Source organism: Muscardinus avellanarius (assembly GCF_963383645.1).
Source record: "Muscardinus avellanarius genome assembly, chromosome: 1".
NCBI classification, from domain to species: domain Eukaryota; kingdom Metazoa; phylum Chordata; class Mammalia; order Rodentia; family Gliridae; genus Muscardinus; species Muscardinus avellanarius.
In genome coordinates this window covers 67,324,046-67,343,910 of record NC_137786.1, presented here as the reverse complement: position 1 = coordinate 67,343,910, position 19,865 = coordinate 67,324,046, and the positions used below count along the sequence as shown (strand labels likewise).

At 39.9% G+C, this 19,865-nt stretch overlaps 1 protein-coding gene across 1 annotated transcript in view; it reads right to left on the bottom strand.

Annotated features, from left to right (window-relative positions):
* MSH3 (mutS homolog 3) overlaps positions 1-19,818 on the bottom strand; it is a gene marked incomplete at both ends in the record, with an annotated part of 228,429 nt that extends 208,611 nt beyond the window's left edge. The window contains 7 exons of the mRNA XM_080706313.1: positions 3,378-3,523; positions 6,317-6,434; positions 6,806-6,922; positions 9,860-10,099; positions 13,200-13,420; positions 16,811-16,931; positions 19,555-19,818. Of these exons, the coding sequence (XP_080562439.1) occupies positions 3,378-3,523; positions 6,317-6,434; positions 6,806-6,922; positions 9,860-10,099; positions 13,200-13,420; positions 16,811-16,931; positions 19,555-19,818 (1,227 nt within the window). The remainder of the gene's footprint in view (positions 1-3,377; positions 3,524-6,316; positions 6,435-6,805; positions 6,923-9,859; positions 10,100-13,199; positions 13,421-16,810; positions 16,932-19,554) is intronic.
* Between the last annotated feature and the right edge of the window lie 47 nt (positions 19,819-19,865).

The following is a 19,865-nucleotide window of genomic DNA, read 5'->3' as shown; positions in this document are numbered from 1 at the left end:
AGGCACTGACTGTACAAAATAGCAGTTATCATTACAAAAGTAACAAGTGACAGTCTAGTAACCTGACTATCAAAATGTTACTGAATATGCTAATATAAAAAAACATAAAAAGTGTAATTTTGCAAAAAAAAAAAAAATTAATCTCGCCGGGCATGGTGGTGCACGCTTATAATCCCCGCACTTGGGAGGTGGAGACAGGAGGATCACACAAGTTCGAAGCCAGCCGCTCTGGCTTAAGAGACCCTGTTTCCAAATAAAAAAGTATAAAAAATAGGTCCGGGAGTGTAGCCCGGAGTTAGAAGGGCTTCCAGGAACCCCAGTATCACCAAAAAAAAAAAAAAAAAAAAAAATTAACCTCAAGGAAACTCTATCCAGTGAAGTAACCATGACAATCTAAAGCCATCCTGGAAAAGTCATGGTTGGAAGAGATAAAATATGTTGTGAAGGTACTCAACAAAGGTCCAGGAGTGATAAAGTGGTGGAGACAAGATTCAAACCCATATGGTCGGACTCCCCAGGTACCCTTGAACCACACAGATGCTGAAGAGACACGCGGGGCACGTTAGAGCCATGGTCACTAAGGAAGAATTACTGATCCCTGTGCTCATCCAAAACTGATGACGAGCCAACTCACAGAGCCACTTCTGGAGACAGCCAGGTGTTTCCCAGGAAATCTGAAAATATCCACACTCTGTAACTCAGCAACTCCTCCCCCAGGTATAAACGTTTGAGAGATTTGTCACATGTTAACCACAGGTCCATTAACAGGAATGAGTAAACTGTAGATCACAAAATGCAATAGGACACTGCTACCACATATCATTCAGATCTTGAGAAAGCTCGATCAGGGGATCCGCAACGGCGTAGATCCCCCATGAAGTATGTCTAGCATTCCTTTCTTCATAAAATTATTTCAGGAATATTTGGATTAATATGTATAACTGGAATTTTATGTATAAACATTATAACTAAAACTGATGGGGAGTGGCTTGTGAGAGACTCAGGCGGCAAAGATATCTTCCCAAGGATAAAAATATTGGGCCAAATATTAAGTTCAAACTGACTTTAGTTAGAGCCACTGTATAAGATTAAGTTTGAGACAGCCTTGTGAAGTGCGACAAAATATACTATGTCCAGCACCCTTGCCCTAAACTTTATAGAAAATAATAATTTTTACTGTCCTTGGCAATCCTGCTTGCATGACTATGCTCTTGCTTTTCTGCCAAAAAGTAAAGTATAAAAACTGTAACAAATCCTGAATGAAATGGAGAAGATTGAATCTGACTCATGTGGCATCTTCTCTCATCGGCCTCGATTTCCCCCTCATCAACACACGAACCCCGACTCTGCTAGGGCTGGACCCCGGCAGGACACAGCAATAAAAGACCTCCAGCAACAAATATAAATGAATCTCACCAACAACAGGGAAAACAAAGCAACCAAGATCCAAAAAGGTAGGTGCAGTATGTTTACACTTGCACATAAAGGTTAGAGTGGTAAAGCTAAAACTAAAAAAAAAAAAAAAAAAGAAAATTATCTAGAGTCTAGATTAGTCTGGGGACACAGGGACCTTATGGGTTGTAAGCAATTACAGTTCCTGACCTGGGTCTCCTACTACCCTTGTTAAATGTTGTATGCATTTTTCTATTTGAATATTTGATAATTTCTTAAATCCCTCATTTATGACTCAAAGATATCCCTTAATTCCAGCACAGAGGCACACTCTAGTACCCCATACTGTAGTATCAGTAAATGAGGATACATATCTTAGTTTATGTTCCAATTTATAAAACCAACATTTCCAAAAGCTACTTACAGATATACAAATAACAAATTAATCATCAGGCAAACTCTCTTTTGCCACATTTCATCAGAGAAACAGTACAAACTGTAATGCCTGCAACATTTTCATTCCGTAAGCTATGTGACATGGAGAAACCTACAACAGCATTGCCTAGACTGCAGGCACAGGCCTGATCACAGAGGCCTGCAGCAGTGAAGCCTCTGGTTTCAGACTACCAGGACCCAAAAATGACTCCAAAGCAGTACCTGGGGAACGTGTGACACTCATCACAGGGAAGAAGACCCAGAGAGAGCAGTGTGGAAGGTAAAGGTAGATGAACTCCATTGCAGCCACAGTGAGACCAAGGAACCAGAGCAAATTCTGAGTGCCCTTGTTTGATAAACACATAGATGCCAAAGCCTGGAGAGATGCAGCCTAGACCCAGAGCTCAGGATGTCACCAGCCCCAAAGTGGTTGTTGAGGTCAATCAAGGACAGGACCCAAGAAAATGCTAAAAAGGTAAATTAGCACTTTTTTTTTCACCCCAGTTCGTACACTATGGCATTAGGCCAGAGGGTATTTCTAAATGCACTAAGCAGGAACTGTACACTGTCAACTGTGTTCTTTAAACTGAGTTTCAGATAAATATAAAGTAGGATACAACATATGTTAAAGCCTAAAAGCAAACAGTCTTACTATTTGTTGGCAGGTCCAACTGCCTGCAGCTAGATAAAAAGTGATTCTTAAGAGAAAAAAAAAAAAGTCATTTAGAGCCCTTCCAATTCTCACAGCAATGCTAAGTCCCCAAGAGAAGAGCTTATTGGTTGAGCAAATGTCAAGTTACAGTCAGAATAAGGTTATTAAAAGTCACACTGGAGACCTTCAACTTACAAGAATTTGTTGATATTCACTGACTGTACAAGTTAGAAAAAGCAAAGAAAATTTAACATAAAACAAAACAAGGGAATCTAACTGTTCTGAAGGGCCCTAAAGAGTCCAAGATGCCGAGCAGGGTCCAGGTAGGTCTGTAAATGGGCAATGTACTCATAAACTGCCAGAAGACAAGATCAACAAAACAATAATTCAAAAAATTATATTTATCTGGAAGACTAGGCATAAATATTCGTAACATTAATTTAGCGTGGCCCTTTGTATTAAATACCATTTCCCCTTAATTATCTCCTTCTACAAATCTAGAGAAGATAACCCCATAATCATTCATGTATAATGTCAAACCCCTAAAGGAAATCTGTGAAACCCTTTGCTACCCATGCATGTGTTGGTTCAGTGTTTTATTCTGCCACCTGCACTCTCTCCATATTCATGCCTGTCACTGCATTTATCTTCCAACACAAAAGTCCTAGAACACATAGACCCAAACTATCAGGATCTTTCCGTAGCATAGAAAGTCAAGCAGTCATGGGGGAAATTGTAACTAGTGATTTTTCAGAGTATTATGAGAAAAATGTTTTTCTAGTACAATTACTTCAAAGCACACTTCATCAGCTATCCCCATTATAAACCACTCCTGATTACTCATGTTTACAGGTAGGATGAACATCTATCATCCCTTCTTCACCTACAAAGTACTTACCACAATGCCAATAAAAACATTCCCCTTTCTTTTGTCCTTAACAGTTTCCTTATTTTCATAGATACAAAGAAGATAGCTGGTAGAAGTATCAGTCAGTATCTCATCAACATTAACAGCATCATCCAGTTTGACTAGAGGATTCACATGTAATAATGATTAAAGGAAAATATGTGCTAAATTCACATTAACTGTTTTCTCCTTTAAAATAATGGTTCATTTTCCTGGGTACTTTTTCTCTTCACAAAAAAAAAAAAAATCCCTGCAGCATTCATTCCTGCGTCTTCCCTGAGATGTAAAGTCTACAAGGACAGGTAACTATTGTTTCACTTCCAATGGGTCCAGTGGAGCACATAAGACCCTGTGGAAGCCCAAATATTACCTTTTACTTGAAATGATGCTGAGACTGGAATCCTTAACAGCTCTACAATGCTTGATTCAACAAGTCAAAGCAAAAATACACTAAAACAGTATAAATTAATTTCTTTCTTTAGAGTGCCTAAAGCTCCCAGAAAAAATTAAAAAAGAATAATCTTAAAGACATTTTTTAAAAACAAGAAGCATAAGCTGGGCATGGTGGCGCACGCTTGTAATCCCAGCATTCTGAAGACTGAGACCTAGAGGATCCCAGTTCGCGGACAGCCTCAGCTACTTAGTGAGGCCCTCTGCAACTCAGTGAAACCCGGTTTCAAAATAAAGAATAAAAAATAGGGCAGGAGGTGCAGCTCAGAGGTTGAATGCCCCTGGGTTCCATCCCCAGACCCGCCAAAAAAAAAAAAAAAAACAGAAGCATACAGCCGGGCGTGGTGGTGCACGCTTGTAATCCCCACGCTTGGGAGGCGGAGACAGGAGGATTGCGCAGGTTAGAAGCCAGCCGCACTGGCTTAGGAGACCCTGTTTCCAAATAAAAATATAAAATAGGTCTGGGAGCATAGCCCGGAGGTAGAAGGGTTTCCAGGAACCCCAGTACCAAAAAAAAAAAAAAAAAAAAAAAACAGAAGCATACAGACATATGTGTATGTGTATGCTTGTATGTGTACACGTATAAAATAAATTCCCTAATCAAATTCTCAGGGATAAAAACTGTTTTATTTAACATAGTCAGTTTGACCATATCCAAATTGGGTGACAGGAGTTAAGAGCTATAAGCATAGAAAAAGTGAAACAGGGAAACTATTCTTTAAAAACAGGCTTCTGATAAGAGAAACTCAAGATCAGGCAAAAGAAAAAACAAAATTACTAGGTTCTTACAGCCTTTCAGCTTAGAACAATACAGGTCTATTAATGGTTTTGAATCCATTCTAAATGATAGGTTTCAGTATTTATGGTCTTAATAGAACAAAACAATCTTCAGAATTTTGCTAGAAGCTAAGTAGATCTGTAAATAAACAGCTTTCTAATAAACCATAACAGAAATACTACTTTTTTAAATTTTTTATTAGTGCATTGTAGTCATACATCTTAATGGAAGAAATACTACTTTCAAACAGTATCATTTAAAGCATTTTTATCCCTACATTCCTTTATTATAAAAGATCTGACCCCACTCTCCAGCAAACATTTTTAAATGCATCCTTAACCTGACTTGACATATAACTATTGGCCTTAAAAATTGATATAATTATATGATTCTGCTTTTGAAATTATTTAGCCTCAGTTAACACAATGAATTTATGAATGACTTTTTTTATTTTTTTATTTTTTCTCAGTACTGGGAATGGAACCCTGAGGGATTCTACCGCCAAGCTACACCCCATCCCTATTTTTTATTCTTTATTTTTGAAACAGGGTCTCACTGAGTTGCAAAGGGCCTCACTAAGTAGCTGAGGCTGTCCTCGAATCCATATCCTCCTGTCTCAGCTTCTCAAATGCTGGGATTACAAGCGTGCGCCACCACACCCGGCACAAATGGCTATTAATTTAGAAGCAATCACTATACACACTGAAAATTTCTTCAATGAGAAAGTGAGAAAATTTTATCTACAATCCATTTTCAAAAGTAACAAAATGTTTATGAAGTTAACAACTCATAAGGATGACCTAGTTATTACTTTTTTTGTTTTATAAGTACTGGAGATTGAACCCAGAGGCATTCTACCTCTGAGCTCTTTTTTTTTTTTTAATTTTGAAAAAGGGTCTCACTAAGTTGCTGAGGACCTAAGTTGCTGAAGCTAGTTTTGAACCTTGTGATCTTTCTGTCTCAGCTTCCCAGGTATTAGGATTACAAGTATGTACCACCATCCCCAGCTTAGCATTACACTTTATTAGCATTTAACTGTGTCTTAATTTTGACTTTGCAGTTTTCTTTTCACATAGAATCAAAAGGTTTGAGTATTTTTTTTGTTTTTTGTTTTTTTTGTTTTGTTTTGTTTTTTTAGGTCTCGCCTTAGGAAGACCCTGAGAAATGTATAGGGCCTACGCACTTAACCACTGCCCATAAATGATCCAAGAGAAGACGCAGTATTAATCAGCTGATAACCTGACATATTTTATTAGGCTTACTTCTTCTTGCTCTTTACATGTGCAAGTATATGTGTGTATGTGTGTGTTCCTGAGGATTGAACCCAGAGGTGCTCTACCTCTGAACTACAACCCCAGACTTTATTTATTTTGAAGCAGGGTCTCCCTGTGTTCCTGCACACTGGCTTCAAACCTGCCATCCTCCTGCCTCAGCCTTCTAAATACTGGGTTGTAAGAGTGCACCACCATACCTTGCTTCACCTTTTCTTGCTCTTAAAGGATAATGAACTCACCTTTTACTATGACATTTGAAAAATGCTTCTTTTCCACTACTGACTCTTTAGTAGAGCACTATCCATGAGTTAAAGTAACCATGCCTCTGAACCTCATCAGTCCTCACTCAAAGGACACTTTTTTAAATATCTGTCATCTTAAAATAGAACCCTGATAACCTGTAAAGAATTCCCATTCAAAAAGGATATCTTCTCCAATGAGTGTAGACTTGGTATAAAGAGCGGTCAACTTCCGGGAAAAGAGTGAGCTTTTGTTGTCTCCAATGGCCTTTAGTGCTGCCGTTTCAGTTTGCTTCACGACTCCCACCTTCAACAAAAGGGAGAGACAGTTAATATCAAATCTAATGAAAAGTTGATTTTAACAACCGATTTCAAAATATTTAGAGATTAACCCTCAAACCAGAAATAAATAAATTAGCCTGCAATGTCCAGGTGTAAAGTTTAAGCAATAAGCACCATGAGTAGTTGGCAAGTGTAGACAAATCAATAAGAAACACTCTGCTACTGAGTTTTTAACATTTGACCATAAATATATAATGATATGTTTTTAGAATCAAGATATAATGCTATAATTACACACACTTTCATTTCTCCAAAATGCCAAAATCTAAAACTGACTCAAGTCTGACTACAACCTCGCGAGGATGCTCTCACTCTGAAAGAAAAATCCAAGCTGACCTTATATCCCTTGGCCACAAGGCGGCGCACATGAACAAACAGTCTGTGGGTGGGTATACTTGCTGTCATAAAGTTGTGATCTAAATGGCAATAAATATTGAGCTCCCGGGCAGCAATCTAAAAAATTTAAAAAAAGAGAGAATGTCAATAAATTCCTATTTCAAAATTCCCTCTGTAGCGTTTGTTCACTTTATTAAAAATTCATCAAGGTATACACTTAAGATGAGCATACTTCCCTAAATGTGTGGCACATCAATAAACAGTTTAAAATATTCCCTGTACAGAAGTCTACGGTTTCACCTATTTGGGGCAGTGCCTATGGCCTGACTGTACTCCAAATGCCTCCAAAAACTATGACAGCTCTTCTGCTTTGTCCTTAGATGTAATAAAACCTTATGTGCTGAGCTTTCCTAACATAAGGACTATCTGATGGAAAGAGCATGAGACTGTAAGGGGATAAAAATTTGCTACACAAATGGCACATGCAAATAGCTAACAATTAAAAGATACCACAGAGTACACATGAATAATGAGTTCACTTGGACAGAGGAAACTTAGGAAGTGACAAGAAGAGAACCCCTGGTGTGCTTAGCTAATTAATGATGCATGACTGATCGAGATGCAAAACCAGAAAGCAGCACCTGATTCCCTGCTTCCTTCCAGAACACATCATGGCTTAGATATCGCTCGCTGGAGCCTGGAATTCATCCCAACACTGTCACTCCCCACCCCGCCCCTAACTGCATTATTAGTGCACTGCTGAAGGGCAAGGAAACAGCAGCCACTACTAAGGTCAGACCCGAACTTACCATTTAACCTAGATGGCTTCTTTCTCCCCTTCACCTACACAATGCCAACTATGTATCTGTTCCTGTCCCCAGGAAACAAGCTGACGCTATTTCGGAGTCCAATTTCAAAATACAGGACACATATAATATGAATACCACTTCCCTGCCACAACAGGATGTAGAAAACTTGAAGAAAAAAGGTGGCCAAGTCTCCAATAACCAAGCATGGGGCGGCAGATGCACCACCTCTTCACTCTCTTATGTTGTACAACCCAACCAGGCCTAAGACTACGGAAGAGTCACAATCACCCATGACTTCCAACAAAGCCACCATCAGCAATACTTTCCCTGAGCCTGTCCACTGAATGTGCTTTCTACTTGACTCAGGGATACACCAAATACCTCCAAACTAAATGAGACCTAGCTCAGGCTAAGATGGCAAGATGCTTGACACACAGAGACCCATGAAACCTCAAACACTTTGTGTTTTGGTAGATGGCAGAGTTAATGTGCTCTTTTCATTGAGACTAACTTTGTTTCTGGCTATGAATATTCCTTAGTTAAGGGTAAACAGAAGAATTCTATGCATTTCAATTGTCTTTCTTGAGTCTTCATTAAAAAATATATTTACAAGCCGGACGTGGTGGCGCACACTTGTAATCCCAGCATTCGGGAGGCTGAGACCGGAGGATCGTGGTTCCTGGACAGCCTCAGCTACTTAGTGAGGCCCTCTGCAACTCAGTGAGACCCAGTTTCAAAATAAAGTATAAAAAATAGGGAAGGGGGTGTAGCTCAGAGGTCAAATGCCCCTGAGTTCCATCCCCAGACCCGCAAAATTAAAAAACGTAAAATAAAATTATACACACACACACACACACACACACACACACACACATATATACTTGACAATAGTCATTCAAATATACTCACAATAGTTCATTCATAAACTTTTATTTGGGAGTTTTCTTCCATTCTTCCTCCCTCTTGCTTTCTTTCGTTCTTTCTTTCTTTCCTGTTTTCCTCACACTACTAAGTTGAACCCAGAGCCTCACACATGCCAGGCAAGTCCTCTACCACTGAGCTACATCCCCAGTCCTTTTTTTTTTTTTCTTCCAGACAGGGATTCACTAAATTGCTCAAGCTGGCCTCCAACTTTCAATCTTCCTGCCTCAGCCTCCTCAGTAGCTGGGATTATAGGTGTGCATCACTACCCCTGATTTCAATAATTTTTTTTTTTTTTGGTACCAAGATTGATCCTAGGGATACTCTACGTGTGTGTGTGTGTGTGTGTGTGTGTGTGTGTGTGTGTGTGTTACTGGGGATTGAACCCAGAGGCATTCTACCTCCAAGCTACATCCCCAAACCTATTTTTTATTCTTTTTTTTTTTTTTTTTTTTTTTTTTTGGGTGTATGTGGTGCTGGGGATTGAACCCAGGGGCATTTTACCTCCAAGCTACACCCCAGCCCTGTTGTTTGTTCATTTGTTTGTTGTTTTGAGACTGGGTCTCACTAAGTTGCAGAGAGCCTAAGTAGCTGAGGCTGGCCATGAACTCTGATCCTCCTGACTCAGCCTCCCAAGTACTGGGATAACAAGTGAGCACTATCACACCCAGTAGGGAGACTCTACTTCTGAGAGCTACACCTTTAATTAATGTTTTTATTTTGAATTAAGTTCTTGCTAAATCAGCATACACTGGCCTCAAGCCTATGATCATCCTATCTCAGCTTTCCAAGTACTGGGATTAATAAACTTTTGCTGGATGATAAGTACTAGGCTAGCACCATAGAAAATAAGCAGTAATACTCCAATAGATCACCTCTCCTCCACAAGTCAAGCTCCCACTGAGTTTACGTGTGTGTGTGTGTGTGTCTGTGTCTGTGTGTGTGTGTGTGTGTGTGTGTGTGTGTTTTAATTTTTGTTGTTTTTTGCAGTACCTGGGATTGAACCCAGGAGCATTCTACCTCCGAGCTACACTGCAGCCCTATTTTTTATTCTTTATTTTGAAACAGGGTCTCACTAAGCTGTAGAGAGCCTCACTAAAGAGCTGGCTGCAAACCTGTGATCCTCCTGTCTCCGCCTCCCAAGTACTGGAATTACGAGTGTGGGGCACCAAGCCCGGCTTGTTTGTGTTTTAAGAGACAGCATTTTCAAAGAGTGACTGATCAAATTAGTTTTTCCACAGTCAGAAAATGAAACAACAATACTGAAAAATATCTGAGATTAGACAAGAAAAACATGAAATAGCATTTGAAAAAACCAACTTACCTCTGCATCTTCCCCAAAGAATCTATACTTATATCCACACTCGACACACAGAATTGCATCTTTATGCTGCTGCTTCACTTCTAAGTATTGTAATTCTAACGGCGTATAGATGCTCTTGGATCGCTTATTATATGGTTTAGAATCACAAGTGTCCTGTAAATTTTCATGAATCCTATGTGATGGTCCAAATTGAATGTCCTGGAAACCAAAAAATGTATATGGTTTAAAAAGTATTAAGCACTATAGTAACTTTTCAGAAAGAGAAAATACAAATTTGGCAAAAAGCTGACACTCAGTGAATCTAGGTGAAAGGCTGCTTAAGGTGCATTGTAGTAGTCAGGCAAGTTATCTGCAGATTTAAAACATTTTCAAAGTAAATCTTTCATAAGTATGGGCCAAAATATGCCATCATATAAGTATTTAAGAAAATTTTCACAAGCCTGAATGTTTTATATGCTTATTTTATTTGTGTGTGTGTGTGTGTGTGTGTGTGTGTGGTACTGGGGATGGAACACAGGGGCCTTCTACCTCCAGGCTACACTCCCAGACCTATTTTATATTTTATTTGGAAACAGGGTCTCTTAAGCCAGCTGAGGCTGGCTTCAAACCTGCGCAATCCTCCTGTCTCAGCCTCCCAAGAGCGGGGATTACAAGCGTGCGCCACCATGCCCGGCTTATATGCTTCTTTTAAAATTTGATTTCATTTAATTTATTACAAAAATTTATCTTCTAATTTATTCTCATGGTACATAATGCAAGTGCCAGGTGTGGTGGTGCACGCTTGTAATCCCTGCATTTGAGAGGCTGAGACCTGAGAATCATGGTTCTCAGCCAGCCTCAGCTACTTAGTGAGGCCCTCTGCAACTCAGTGAGACCTAGTTTCAAAATAAAGAATAAAAAAAAATAGGGCAGGGGGTGTAGCTCAGAGGTTGAATGACCCTGGGTTCCATCCCCAGACCCAAAAATAATAATAATAATAATAATAACAATAATAATAATAATAATAATAATAATAATAATAATAATGCTTATAAGGCCGGTGGGCACACATCTTGGGCAAAACCACTTTCAGCAAGCATACCAACACCTAAAGCTGCACTTACTGTCTTATTTTTCCAATCACACTCTAAGAGAAAGAATATTCAAAAAATCTTTATTCCAAGAAAGAACTGATACTGTTGTGGTAAATGAGGAGGAAAAAGAACCTTTGGAAAACATAGAGCACAAGGCTACAGTTTCAACATTAGTATTCCTACCATCCTTATCTTCTTTCCCATAATAAAAACCAAAATTAACTCCAACTTAACAACTTAAAGAAAAATCTTTGATTATTTGACTGTGGATAAATGAGACAAATGTGTAGGATAATCCAACATCTAAGTAATTGTCACTGACAACATATAAAAATTTACTCAGCTATGCCTGAAATTTAAAAAAAAAAAAAATGTACAGGCCTCAAAGACTAGTGACCAATAGGAGAAGAGAGAGAAAAAGAAGAGCAGCAGTCCAAGGGGAGCCTTTTTCCAAGAGAAAACCCAGAAATATGTACTTTGTAGAGCTGCCAAATGTTTTAAAAAATTCAGCTCACTTGGGACGGCAGGTAGAATTAGCTTTCCAAAAAGACTCCATTTATCTGAATAGCAAAGCCCAGCAAACCTCCAAAGTTCAGCAATAAGAAGATGAAAAGGTGTGGAGAGGTACAGAAGGAGAAATGAAGCTCACTCACTGGATTAGATCTGAGAACACAATTATTTTTAATTTTGGTGGACTTTCTGTTTTGTTTCTATACCACCTATGTAAAATCCTATACATATATTATGTAAAATCCATACTATATGTTATGAAAGTTAATCAATACTTACAAAAATATATTTCCTAGAAACAAGTTATTCTCGTTTTTTGCTTTATTCATTTATGGAATAAGAGACTTCCATAAAAGAAAAAGGTCTATCCATATGAGATACTAACAAGTAAATCTGAATAACTTAATATTAATAGCAACATTTTTTACACCACTTGGATGGAATTATTTAGACAGCATGCTGAACTCAGTTTGACCTTGTCTTGACAATTCAAAGGTAATCATAATTAATTTTAAAACCTATCAATAGTGATGGCATTACTGACCCTATGTTATTGGCCCTAGGCCATTGAGCATTTAAGTTCCCCTGATAGCTTTTAAAAATTCATCTGTGTCCTTCCATGCTATCAAATAGTTTATCATTTATAATAATGCCCATGTACTGCTTCTAGGTAACCCTTCTATCTGTTTTTTTTTCTAATTTCCTGTGTCATAGAAATGCGGGGTGGTCATTTTACACAGAAAGCAATTAGTAAATAAGCTCTACAGGGGCCAAGATAAATGTTCCAATTAATCAAGTAAGAGCCGGGCGTGGTGGCGCACGCTTGTAATCCCAGCATTCAGGAGGCTAAGACTAGAAAATCACGGTTCACGGACAGCCTCAGCTACTTAGTGAGGCCCTCTGCAACTTAGTGAGACCCTGTTTCAAAATAAAGAATAAAAAATAGTGCAGGGGGTGTAGCTCAGAGGTCAAATGCCTTTGAGTTCCATCCCCAGACCCGCAAAAAAATAATAATATTAAATATAAATAAATAAATAAATAAATAAATAAATAAATAAATAAAGAGAGCTTTAGGGGACTGGGCACGGTGGTGCATGCTTGTAATCCCAGCACTTAGGAGGCTGAGACAGGAGAATCACACAGGTTCAAAGCCAGCCTCAGCTACTTAATGAGGCTCTCAGCAACTTAGTGACACCCCATTTCCAAATAAAATATAAAATAGGTCTAAGGGTATAGCCTGGAGGTAGAAGGTCCCTGGGTTCCATCCCTAGTACCACAAAAAAAAAGAAAAAAAAAAAAAAGAAACTTGGGCTTGTATTAATTATCAATAAAGAATCTCACCGATTCAATTGCTCCTTATCCAGGCAGTCTATCAGAATATTAGTCTTTTGTTTTGTTTTGGCTTGTTTTAATAGAAACCATTTCTTCTCTCTCTAAAACATACTAAATGAGACACTCCAAAAAGAATAAATAAAAGATACTAAAAAACAGAAACAAAGCCAGGTGTGGTGGTGCATGCTTGTAATCCTAGTACTTGGGAGGCTGAGATGGGAAGATAGCAGGTTCTCGGCTAGGCTCAGCTACTTAGTGAGCCCTCCACAATTTAGTGAGACCCTGGTTCAAATAGGACTGAGGATGTAACTCAGAGGTAGAAAGCCCCTGGGTTCAATTCTCAGTACTGCGGAAAAAAAAAACAAAAAACCTCAGAACCTACTATTCTGAGTAATGTGATATTCATCTATATAGCAATTACATACCTTTTGATTAACTTGGGATTTGGCATCTTCAGATGAAACTGCATTCCTTGCACGTTGAAGACTGATATCCTCAAAATCAGTACATCTTGGCAGAACTGCAAATCTCTCCTGAAGAGATTCTGTCTGAACTGTATTTTGAGGAAAGGCAGATTCACAGCAGAATTCTTTCAGTTTTTCCAGAGATTTTAAAACAGTCCTGGTCCTCAGACATTTCTTTGGCTCTGGGAAAACAAATGAGAAGGAAACATAACAATATTATTTCGGTCTCTTTTGTCAATTCATAACCAGCACAGAATTTTGTAAAGGGATTTCTGATTAAAGCAGTAAACCTAACTTTAATATGATAAAGAAAGACAAAACATTGGGTTCAGGGTAAAGATGATATATTGAAACATACACCTAATTTCACTCACTGCTGAAACCCCATTAAAAACTACAATAGAGCCGGGCGTGGTGGTACACCTGTAATCCCAGTAAAGAACAAGAAACCATTTTTTAATACACTCTACAAAATCAAGAAGATAAAGAAAAACATGAACAAAATGAGGGACAAAAAGATGACTTTTGCAGATTTATTAAGATGTAATTCATATAGAGAAAACCAAGATTTTTTTAAAAGAAACAAAATCTTTTTGGTGCTGGTTAAGCACATGGTTCACCACAGAGTCACATCTCTAGCCCTTACAAGTTCTTTTTTTATTCCTGGTATCTGCAGGAGGAGGAAACTTTGGTACTCATGGGAAAACTTATACCTTTGAAAAGTGACTTAAAAGGCTGGGTGTGATGGCACATGATTGTAATCCCAACATTTGGGAGGCTGAGACAGGAGTATCGCAGTTCGTGGCCTGCCTCGGCTACTTAGTGGGGCCCTTTGCAACTCAGTGAGAGCCTGTTTCAAAATAAAGAATAAAAAATAATTCTGGGGGTGTAGCTGGAGGTAGAATGTCCCTGGGTTCCATCTCCAGTACTGCAAAAAAAAAAAAAAAAGTGACTTACATATGTATTTTTAAAACCAAGGGAATAATAATAAAAGACCATCCACATTGGAAAAGATGTTCAAAAATATATTTTTAGAATAAGAGAAATCACAGTAGCCGGGTGTAGTGGCCTACGCTTATAATCCCAGCATTTGGGAGGCTGAAACAGGAGCATCGCAGGTTCTCAGCCAGCCTCAGCTACTTAGTTAGGCTCTCCACAACTTAGTGAGACCCTGTTTCAAAATAAAGAATAAAAAATCAGGCTGGGGGTGAAGCTCAGAGGTAGAATGCCCCTGGGTTCCATCCCCAGTACTGCAAAAAAATAAAAATAAAAAAATAAAGATTAAAAAAGTAGGATAGCCGGGCGTGGTGGCGCACGCTTGTCATCCCCGCACCTGGGAGGCGGAGACAGGAGGATCGCGCAGTTCAAAGCCAGCCTTGCAGGATTGAGAGACCCTGTTTCCAAATAAAAATATAAAAAATAGGTCTGGGAGTGTAGCCCGGAGGTAGAAGGGCTTCCAGAAACCCTAATAGCACACACACACACACACACACACACACACACACACACACAGAAGTGAAATCACAGTCAACGAGGTAAAGTATAATTTGAAATATTCACACTCACAGTATTCCTTCAAGGATTTTTAGTCTTTATATGTGACATCAAGGTCATTTGTTTTAATTATAAGGACTAATTTCCCTATCTTTTTTCCTCTGGCTGCTTTTAAGATTTTCTCTTAGCTACTAATTTTTTTTTTTTAAACAGGGTCTCTTAAGCCAGCGAGGCTGGCTTCGAACCTGCGTGATCCTCCTGTCTCAGCCTCTCAAGTGCAGGGATTACAAGTGTGCGCCACCACGCCCGGCTTAACTATTAATTTTTACATATTTGATTTTGATGGGGGTTAGTCTATTGAGTTTTCAATTAATTTTTATTCTCTTTGCAGTCCATTGAAAGCTCCTTAGGTCTGTGGGTTTACAGGTCTCATCAAATTTGGAAAACTCTTTTGGCCATTGTATTTTCATCTTTTTTTTCCTGTCTCTCTCCCTTCTTTTCAGCACCTCAGAGTTTATTACAGGGATGTCACCATACTTGGCACTGTCCCTCCAGTCACTGAAGCTCTTTTCATCTATTTTCCAGTCCCTGAAAAACGGAATAGATTAGGTCTTATAAAGAGTGACAAAGCAGAAACAGGCAGAATGCCCAGAAAATGCAACATTAACCAAAGGCAAATGCCATCAAGGCGTGTCCCCTTCAAGCACCCTTCAGAAAGGAAGGGAAAGAAAGTATTATCAGACTTATTATTCTCACACATGCATCTCCATTTTTATAGTTATTTCATATTATGGTTTTCATGTTGGCCCTAAATTCAAATTTTACCTTTGATGGAAAAAATAGTTATTTTACACATTTATCGATGGTGAACAGTTATCCTCACTTAATTGAGTTCTCCCTATCTATCTTTCTCTCCTGGGGATAAGGAAGAAAAATGGATTCCTGTCTCTTCCTAACACAGATTCTCTACAGCCAAAACTAAAGAAAAATCTGCTCGACCATACTTACCCGACATTACCTCCAGAAGTTCAGTAGCTTAGGAACGCAGTTCTTACCTAATGCCTTTTAACATACAAAATGAATATCCCCATGCAAAAAAAAGAAGAAGAAGAAGAAGAAGAAGAAGAAGAGGGTAGTACTACATGTCCTATATTGAAAATTATTTTAAATGTTTTACTAAGTGGAAAAAGACAGCTGAAAGTTAATACTTATAATCTACAAAGTATAAATATTATTAAGATGGGCATGGTGGTTCACGCCTATAATTCCAATACTTGGTAGGCTGAGACAGGAGGACTGCAGGTTCAAGGCAAGCCTTAGCCACTTAGTGAGGACCATGTTTCAAAATAAAAAATAAAATAAGGCTGGGGGTGTAGCTTAGAGGTTGAACACCTCTGGGTTCAATCCCTGGTTCCAAAATAACAATAATAAGCACATGTATTGTTATTAATTTGTGGGTCTATCTACATACGTGCATATGTGTAAGTATATAAATAGAAATATCTGGAAGAACATACAATAGACCATATAATGAAGTCAGCCTCAATGAAAGAGAAGGCTTATGCGGTCTTTCCCTGTCTACTGTCCAAACTTCTGTACTGCTTGCATTTTTTTTGGGGGGGGGGTGGTACTGAAGATTGAACCCCTTGGAAGAGCTACACCTCCAGCCTTATTTTATTTTTTATTTTGAAAACAAGGTCTCACTAGGTTAATGAGAGCCTCACTACTTGCTGAAGATGGCCACAAACCTGCCATCCTCCTGTCTCCACCTCCCAAGTACTGAGATTACAAGTGTGCGTCACCATGCCCAGCTCTGTTTGCAATTCTGATAACAAGGATGGTTCAGGACAAAAATGGCTAGAGTGAAAATAAAAAAACATTGGAAACTGCAACTAAACTGTAAAACCCCAGTTCTATTATCCCCACTCCAATACACACCACCAGGAGCTCAGGCACATTAAGGATCTTTGTCCATAAAGAAAAAAGGCCCAGCTCTCCAAAAGACCATTTTCTGGACTCTGAATAACCCAAGAATATGAGAGCTTTGACTGCTACAAGGAAAAATCACCCAGACTCACCAGTGTTGCCAGGCATTACTGAGTCCCTTCCTTCATCCTTTTCTTGGGTTTTCTTTACTTTCTTTCTAACAGGCCCATCTTTCTCCGGTGGTCTTTTTCTCCCTCTGTCAGTTACTGTAGCCTATATCAAGAAGGTTAGAAAATGAATTATCTTTACTCTAAGAAAGTTTGATATATGTGAAATAACTTAAACTTTACTTCTAAATAACACGTTCTTTGCCATCCACTCTTCATAGAATTATCTCTTTTAGCTCTGGAAAGACATATGGGTTAATAGCAATCACAGACAAGGTGGAAACTGGCAGGACATGAGCCTTGGCATATCATGTCATCCTAGAATTTACTAAAAGTAAGCCTATTTTACTAAAGCCTACTTTACTAAAAGTAAACCTTTCTTTACTCAATCAGCCTGCACCTGTCCCAAATTATAAAATTTTAATTGTCCCATTTACATGTTAAATAAAATACTTGTAAGAAACAAATTAATACCTATTTACTAAAGGCAAAATTAGAGGACAAAGGTAGATAATACATAGTATCATTCTTGAAATATTAATCATAATTTAACTATTTCCTGCTTAAATAGCTTATGTCTACCACTAGAGATGCCACAAGATTATGAGCTCTTCGTTGGCAGGAAACCTGACCAAAACCGAAGTCCTTCACCAAATATTCTCTAAATAGTAGATGCAAAATAAAATCTTGGTGCGGCCGGGCGTGGTGGCGCACACTTGTAATCCCCGAACTTGGGAGGCAGAGACAGGAGGATCGTGCAGGTTCGAAGCCAGCCGCGCACGCTGGCTTAGGAGACCCTGTTTCCAAATAAAAATGTAAAAAAAATAGGTCTGGGAGTGTAACCCAGAGGTAGAAGGGCTTCCAGGAACCCCAGTACCACCAAAAAATAAAAATAAAAAAAAATAAAATCTTGGTGACCTCATGAAATCATCCTCCAAACAGGAAAGGAACAATCACTATAGTGAAGAAATATGTATGAAAGGAATAAGACTTTGAAGCAGCTAGCTTACCAACTTTAAAACATGGTAAAGCTGGGTGTGGTAGTGCATGCTTGCAATACCAATACCAGGAAGACGGAGACAGGAGGATCACAGGTTCAAGACCAACCTCAGAAACCTAGCAAGAGCCCCTGCAACTTAGTAAAACCATGTTTCCAAGTTTACAAAAATCATTCTGGAGGTGTGGCTCAAAGGTTCAATCCCCAGCACACAAAAACAACAAAAAAGAAAAAGAAAAAAAAAAAAAAACGGGCAGGGTAGTTGGCTAAAAGCCAGTCTGCAATTCCCTTCTACATCCTTTCTTTCTTTTTCTTTTTTTTTTTTTTTTTTTTTTTGGTGGTGGTGGTACTGGGGATAAAAAACCTCAGGAGCATTCTACCTCTGAGCTCTACCCCCTGCCCTATTTTTTATACTTTAATTGGAAACAAGATCTCCCTAAATTGCAGAGGGCCTCACTAGGTAGCTGAGGCTGGTGGGGAACCGTGATCCTCCCATCTCCAAATGCTGGAATTACAAGCGTGGTGGCGCCTGGCCCCTTTCACATCCTTAGTTAAAGAAATATAGATCAGGGAACACCAGGGATGTCTCATCCTTGTGACAGTATCTTCTGACATTTATTTAATTATGTTTGGTGCTGGGAATTGACCCTAGGGATTATTTAATTATGTTTGGTGCTGGGAATTGTAGGGACATTCTACCTTTGAGTTATATCCCCAATCCTATGTTATTTTTTACTTTGAAACAAGGTCTCACTAAGTTGCAAAGGGCCTAGCTAAATTGCTGTGGCTGGTCCGGAACCTTGGATTCTTCTGTCTCGGCCTCCCAAGTAAGGGGGGGGAGGGGATTGCTATACCCCCAGCCCTATGTTTGAGTTTTTTGTTTTGTTTTGTGGTACTGGGGTTCCTAGAAGTCCTTCTACCTCTGGGCTACACTCCCAGACCTATTTTATACTTTTTTTAAATTTGGAAACAGGGTCTTTTATGCCAGTCTGGCTTCGAACCTGTGCGATCCTCCTGTCTCCACCTCCCAAGCGCAGGTATTACAAGCCTGCGCCACCGCACGGCTCTCTTAGTTTTGATACAGGGTCTCGCTAAGTAGTTGAGGCTGCGGATGAACGGTCCTCTGGTACCGCCTCCCAAATGCTGGGATTACAAAGGAGCAAGCGCCAACACGCCCGGCCCAGGGGAGGTGTGTGTGGGGGGGGGGTAGTTTTAACTACTTATTTTATCCCGTTAAAGGTTAACAAGCAACAGGAAGAACCTAATGATTAACCCGTGGCATCTACAGAAATTTCATCCACCCGAACTGAATGTCATGCTACAATCTAAACTACAAGGGCAGTCACTGCCGTGGGGCTGCCTCTGCCCACAGAGATGTGAAATATTCCGCAATGCTGTTGCAATCTTTAAAGACTTGGCAGCTTCCTTCCAATCACATAACTAAGCATATGTAAATTTCCTTTCAACCATGGAGGTTAAAAGATGTACGTTCACAGTCCCCCTCCACACATGAATGGGAGTTCCCAACTCGGGTCTCTCTTCAACAACCGGCGTGGCCTTGGTCGAAAGCCTGTTATCTCAGAAGAGGTAAAAGAACCTTTAAGTACACCTAGGACAAGGACCAAGCTGGCTTTCCCCGCCTTCTCTTTCCCAGGCTCCCGCCCCTTCCTTTCATAGTCAAGTGCATCCTCTCACGGATTCTCGCGCAAAGTCCCCGCCTCTTCCCCTTCACCCACAAGCCCCGCCCTCCCCGAGTGGCCCCGCCCCGCTCCGCCCCGCCCTGGATCGAACGCACCACGAGTGACGGCAAGTGAGGCGGAACGGTGGACGCTTGGGGCGCTGCGGAGCCCGTGTCAGCCTTCTCGGTGGTACCCATCGGGGACGAGGTAGATTTCAGGCTTCCGGTGGGCTGGAAAAATCGGCTCAAAACCGCTTGGCTCCCAGGGGCTGGGCCGGCGGCAGCGAGGCCGCCCGAGGCCGGCTTCCGGCGAGGCATCGCGGGGCTGGGAGCGGCAGCCCGCAGACTGGGCCCAGCCGGGAGCG